At 43.6% G+C, this 5,996-nt stretch overlaps 2 protein-coding genes across 2 annotated transcripts; both read left to right on the top strand.

The window, feature by feature from the left end:
- Positions 1 to 2,772: 2,772 nt before the first annotated feature.
- LOC138909701 (uncharacterized) lies at positions 2,773 to 3,264 on the top strand. The gene has a single exon (XM_070200913.1). The coding sequence runs from the start codon at positions 2,773 to 2,775 to the stop codon at positions 3,262 to 3,264; it is 492 nt and encodes a 163-aa protein (XP_070057014.1).
- A 564-nt stretch (positions 3,265 to 3,828) lies between these two features.
- Positions 3,829 to 4,539, top strand: LOC138909700 (uncharacterized mitochondrial protein AtMg00860-like). Its single transcript, XM_070200912.1, has 2 exons — positions 3,829 to 4,095; positions 4,324 to 4,539. The coding sequence occupies exons 1-2, from the start codon at positions 3,829 to 3,831 to the stop codon at positions 4,537 to 4,539; spliced, it is 483 nt and encodes a 160-aa protein (XP_070057013.1).
- Positions 4,540 to 5,996: the final 1,457 nt, after the last annotated feature.

Below are 5,996 nucleotides of genomic sequence, written 5' to 3'. Positions count from 1 at the left end.
TGAGGTTTGATGTTGATTAAGGCTTCCATTGATATTATGATATTCTTGTTTGTATTATTTATCATTCTATTGAGAGGGTGTTTTGTTATTCATACTAGTACTATTCCATATGTACTAACGTCACTTTTGCCGGGGGCGCTGCATCTTCAATGGATGCAGTTGGTTCCACAGTAGGAGACACTGATCAGTGATAACGGTACATCCTCTTCCCAGCTGACTTGGTGAGCCCCACTTCATTTTGGGGTCATGTATCTTTTGTTCCTCGTGTATTATGTTTGAGGTATAGCCAGGGCCTTGTTGCCAGCATTATCATAGTACTCTTTTGTATCTATTAGAGGCTCTGTGGACATAGTGTGGGTTGTGTATTGGTGCTAAGAAAGTCAAACTATGTTATGTTGTGGTTGTATTACTTGTCCATTTGAGACTTTAAAAATGATGAAACTTTTGGTAAGAAGTTGGTATTACAGACATGAACATCTTATTGTCTAATTAATGAAAATATGTATTATCTCCATTCACGGATGAGTTGGGTAAAAGGAAATCTAATAGGCTTGCTCGGCCGGGTTAACTCAGTTGAGGGCCGGCCGCGCTCCCCGAGTTTGGGGCGTGATAAACTTGGTATCAGAGCCTAAGGTTTTAAAGTGTCCTAGGATGTCTTGGAGCCGTTTCTATTAGAGTCCTTCTTATCGGTGTGTTGTCGACCACATCTATAATTAGGATGCTATTTGGACATTTAGGAATAATACCCTTCTTTCGTGTTCTTGATTGTGCGATAAAGCTGGTTGTAAGATTGTTCCTCCTTTAACTCGTGCTTTACTTTAACTTTCAGTACATGGCACCTAAGAAGAAGGCAAGAACTGGCCAAAGAGCCAATGTCACCCCAGGAGTGACCGTTGATCCTATATTTGATGATGCGGGTGAGAACCCAAAGAGTGAGAATATTCCTCTAGTTACTACACTGCCTGATTCTACTACAACTGATCAGACCGCACTTGTTCCTACACCTACTGAGGATGCAACGGTCCCTCCAACTGATATACCAGTTCCACTTCCAGTTTCAGCTTCCGATTTTGGTTTTTCTGATGTTGATCTTAGGGGAGCCATACAGATGTTGGCTCAGATAGTGGCTTCCAAGGCCTAGAGATCAAATGTTACACCCACTTCTTCCAGTCAGCCAGGGGATTCTACTAGTTCCAGGGTGAACAGGTTTTCTAGTTGGATCCTCCAGTGTTCATGGGTACTAACCCAGAGGAGTACCCCTAGGACTTCATTGATGAGATGCAAAAAACTCTCCGAGTTATGCATGCTACTGAGACGGAGGAAGTGAAATTAGCCTCCTTCCGCCTGAAAGAGGTGGCATATTCTTGGTTTGAACTATAAGAGGAGTCCCGTGAAGAAGGGAGCCCTCCTAAGAGATGGGGAGAGTTTGCCGATGCCTTCATTGATCATTTCTTGCCTGCCCAGACTAAGGCAGCCCGTGCTGCTGAGTTTGAGAACCTGAGGCAAGGTAGATTGAGCGTATGGGATTACCACATGAGATTTGCGTACCTGTCCAAGTATGCTATTTACATGTTGCCTACTATGGAGGCTAGAGTGCGCCGATTTGTACATGTCCTTAGTCCCTTGGTAATTAATGAGGCAGCTATAATAGCCTAGAATTCTGATATGAATTATGGAAATATGGTGGCATTCGCTCAAGCAACAGAGACTCACAAATTGATGAACATAATTGAGCGAGAGGGTAGTAATAAGGCCCGGTCTGCGGGCAACTTTGGTGGTTCTTTTGGTGGCGGTAGCTCAGCCTTCAGAGGAGGTTCGTCAGGGTCATCACAGTCCTTTGCTCAGTCTTCGGCTAGTGCACCGCCATCAGGGCCCAATCAGCAGCAACAGTGGAGCCGTTTCAGGCCCAATCAGGGCAACATGGGATCCTATCAGCAGGGTCGTCATGGTGGTAGATTCCAGCAGCAGAGGAGGCCCCCATGCCCTAGGTGTGGAAAGATACACCTAGGAATATGCTACATGGACTTACCCATATGCTACAGATGCGGATTGAGGGGTCACATTCAGAGGGATTGACGTTCGTCCCGCCATGGTGCGAGAAGGGGCATGGAACTGCTAGCTAGTTCTGCAGCTACTACATCCGCAATACCTCCTCCAGTTCGAGGCACTCCAACACCCGCAGGGCGTGGTGAAGCTAGGGGTGGAGCATAGAGTTCGGGAGGATCCAACCATTTCTATGCTATGAGGGGTCGCCAGAATTCAGAGGCTTCTCCAGATGTTGTCACAGGTATATTGACTGTCCAATATCATGATGTGTATGCTCTTATTGATCCAGGTTCTACTTTGTCATATGTCACACCTTATGTTGCCATGGAATTTGGGATAGAACCGGAACAACTTCATGAGTCGTTCTCTGTATCTACTCTAGTTTACCTGGGGGGTCATACCATGTCACCCTGCTCCATATAGGATTGCCAACGCAACATAACTAGAGATCCTTACTTCACCCCTAGTCCTTAAACCTTAGAACCCAATCTATAATATCTTGAATTCATTACAAGACCCGAATCTCATATCTACACATTGTATTAGCCTGAACAAGCTACAATAGGTCATAACCACAACCCCAAGATGTAATCACATGGTATACCCCATCATTCAAACACTCACGGCAAGAGCTGCTGACCACCATTACTGCCCAAAAACAAATCAGGTGTCGGTAGTAAACCTCATATCGATTGGAGCCTCGTTCAAAACATTCATACCCTGCCGATGGCCATATGGGTTTATAGGGATTGTGTTGTCACGTTGCGTGGTCGGGACACCGTGGCCGATCTTATTGAATTGAGAATGGTCGATTTTGATGTGATAATGGGGATGGATTTTCTTTATTCATGTTTTGCCAAACTTGATTGCCGAAACAGAACTGTTAGGTTCGAATTTCCAAATGAGCCAGTTATTGAAAGGAAGGGTGCTGATGTAGTGCCGAGGGGTAGGTTTATTTCTTACCTTAAGGCCATGAAAATGATCAACAAGGGGTGTATTTACTATTTGGTCCCGGTTACGGACACCGATGCTGAGGCACCTACACTTGAGTCCGTACCTGTTGTAAATGAATTTCCGGGAGTCTTTCCAGATGAACTCCCTAGGATTCCACCAGACCGGGAGATTGATTTTGGGATTGATGTGATGCCAGACATGCATCCTATATCTATTCCACCCTACAGAATGGCACCGGCAGAATTGAAGGAGCTAATGGAATAATTGAGATACTTGTTAGAAAAGGGTTTTATCCGGCCGAGTGTGTTGCCTTGGGGCGCACCGGTCCTTTTTGTAAGAAAGAAAGATGGATCACTGAGAATATGTATTGACTACCGGCAACTTAACAAGGTCACAATCAAGAATAAGTACCCACTGCCAAGGATAGATGACTTGTTTGACCAATTTTAGGGTGCTAAGTACTTCTCCAAAATTGATTTACGATCCGGGTATCATCAATTGAAGATCAGGGAGCAGGATGTTCCGAAAACAACTTTTAGAACCCGATATGGGCACTTTGAATTTTTGGTGATATCTTTTGGGCTAACAAATGCCCCAGCAGCCTTCATGGATCTTATGAATCGGGTATTCAAACCTTTTCACGACTCCTTCGTGATAGTGTTCATTGACGATATCCTTGTTTATTCGCAGAGTCGGGAGGACCATGCCGATCATCTCAGGGCAGTGTTGCAGACTTTGTATCAACACCAGTTATATGCAAAGTTTTCAAAGTGTGAATTTTGGCTTGAATCTGTCACATTGGGTCATGTAGTCTCTAGTGAAGGGATTATGGTTGATCCTCAAAATATAGCAGCTGTGAAGAATTGGTCGAGGCCTACAATGCCAACCGTGATCTGTAGTTTCTTGGGCCTAGCAGGGTATTACAGAAAGTTTGTGGAAGGGTTATCTACCCTTGCCTCTCTATTGACTAAATTAACGCAGAAGGCAGTTAAGTTCAAATGGTCAAATGCATGTGAAAGGAGTTTCCAGGAATTGAAAGCAAGATTGACGACGGCACCTGTGTTGACCTTACCAGAAGGTGCAAATGGATTTGTGGTATATTGTGATGCTTCAAGAATTGGGCTTGGGTGTGTATTAATGCAACATGGCTAGGTTATAGATTATGCTTCTAGGCAACTCAAGAATCACGAAAAGAACTATCCAACACATGACTTAGAACTTGCGGCGGTGGTATTTGCATTGAAAATCTGGCGTCATTATTTATATGGGGTCCATGTTGATATATTCACGGACCATAAGAGCCTTCAATATTTTTTCAAACAGAAGGAGCTGAATCTGAGGCAGAGGAGATGGCTTGAGTTGCTCAAAGATTACGACATCGATCTCCTGTATCACCCGGGGAAGGCCAATGTTGTGGCAGATGCTCTTAGCCGAAAATCAATGGGTAGTTTGGCTCACTTGGAGGCATATCAAAGGCCATTGGCCAAGGAAGTTTACCAATTGGCTAGTTTGAGAGTTCGTCTTGCGTACTCTAAGTGAAGGAGGGGTAATTATGCAAAATAAGGCTGAATCATCGCTTGTTGTGGAAGTCAAAGAGATGCAATACAACGATCCATTGTTGGTGCAATTGAAGGAGGGGATTCAAAAACATAAAACTATGGCTTTTACCCTTGGAATGGATGATGGTACACTAAGGTACCAAGGGCGGCTATGTGTTCCAAATGTAGATGATCTCAGGGAAAGAATCATGACCGAGGCTCACACTTCCAGGTATTCTGTGCACCCAGGTTCTACGAAGATGTATCATGATCTCAAAGAAATCTATTGGTGGAATGATATGAAGAGGAATGTAGCAAAATTTGTGGCGAAGTGTCCAAATTGTCAGCAAGTGAAGGTTGAACACCAACGGCCCGGTGGGTTGGCACAGAACATAGAAATTCCAATATGGAAGTGGGAAATAATTAATATGGACTTTGTGGTAGAATTACCTCGCACTCGTCATAAGTTTGACTCGATTTGGGTGATTGTGGATCGACTCAAAAAATCAGCCCATTTTTTACCAGTTAAGGCTACCGATACAGCGGAATATTATGCTCAGTTGTATATCAAAGAAATAGTCAGGTTGCATGGCAATCTAGTTTCCATCATTTCTGATCGAGGAGCACAATTCACCGCTAATTTTTGGATGAAATTTCAGCAAGGTTTGGGTACTCAGGTGAATCTTAGTACACCCTTTCACCCGCAGACTGACGGGCAGGCAGAGGAACTATTCAGACACTTGAGGATATGTTGCGCGCTTGTGTTCTAGACTTCAAAGGTAGCTAGGATATTCATTTGCCACTCATAGAATTTTCCTATAACAATAGTTATCATGCTAGCATTTAGATGGCACCGTTCGAGGCTTTATATGGTAGGAGATGTAGATCTCCCATTAGGTGATTCGAAATTGGGGAAGCAGAGTTTATAGGGTCAGACCTCGTACATCAGGCTATGGAAAAAGTTAAAATCATTAAGGAGCGGCTAAAAACTGCTCAGAGTCATCAGAAGTCCTATTCTGATGTTCGTCGTAGAGATTTGGAGTTCAAAGAAGATGATTGGGTATTCTTTAAAGTTTCCCCCATGAAAGGTGTTATACAATTTGGTAAGAAAGGGAAATTGAGTCCGGGGTATGTCAGACCGTATAGAATCATTCAGAGGATCGGTGAGGTGGCGTACAAGCTTGAGCTAAAATCGGAGATGTCATTGGTTCACCCGATGTTTCATGTGTCTATGTTGAAGAAAGTAATTGGAGACCCGACACTCATTGTTCCAGTTGAGACTATTGAGATTAATGAGGAATTGACTTATGAAGAGATTCCAGTTTCTATTATTGATAGGCAAGTCCAAAAGTTGAGAAATAAAGAAATTACATCCTTAAAAGTGCTATGGCGAAACCAACAGGTTGAAGAGGCTAATTGGGAGGCCGAGGAAGAAATGAAGAAAAAGTATCCTTATTT

The sequence above is a fragment of the Nicotiana tomentosiformis genome, chromosome 4 (genome assembly GCF_000390325.3).
Source record: "Nicotiana tomentosiformis chromosome 4, ASM39032v3, whole genome shotgun sequence".
NCBI lineage: Eukaryota > Viridiplantae > Streptophyta > Magnoliopsida > Solanales > Solanaceae > Nicotiana > Nicotiana tomentosiformis.
The sequence above is the reverse complement of the archived record's forward strand: the minus strand, read 5'-3'. Positions and strand labels throughout refer to the sequence as shown.

What these genes read in the sequence shown, in the direction of transcription:
- LOC138909701 (XM_070200913.1), top strand. Translation starts at nt 2,773, where the DNA reads ATGGCCATATGGGTTTATAGGGATTGTGTTGTCACGTTGCGTGGTCGG.
- LOC138909700 (XM_070200912.1), top strand. Translation starts at nt 3,829, where the DNA reads ATGGTTGATCCTCAAAATATAGCAGCTGTGAAGAATTGGTCGAGGCCT. An exon ending in AAGGTGCAAATGGATTTGTG is followed by an intron (nt 4,096 to 4,323) that starts GTATATTGTGAT and finishes TTTTTCAAACAG; the next exon opens with AAGGAGCTGAATCTGAGGCA.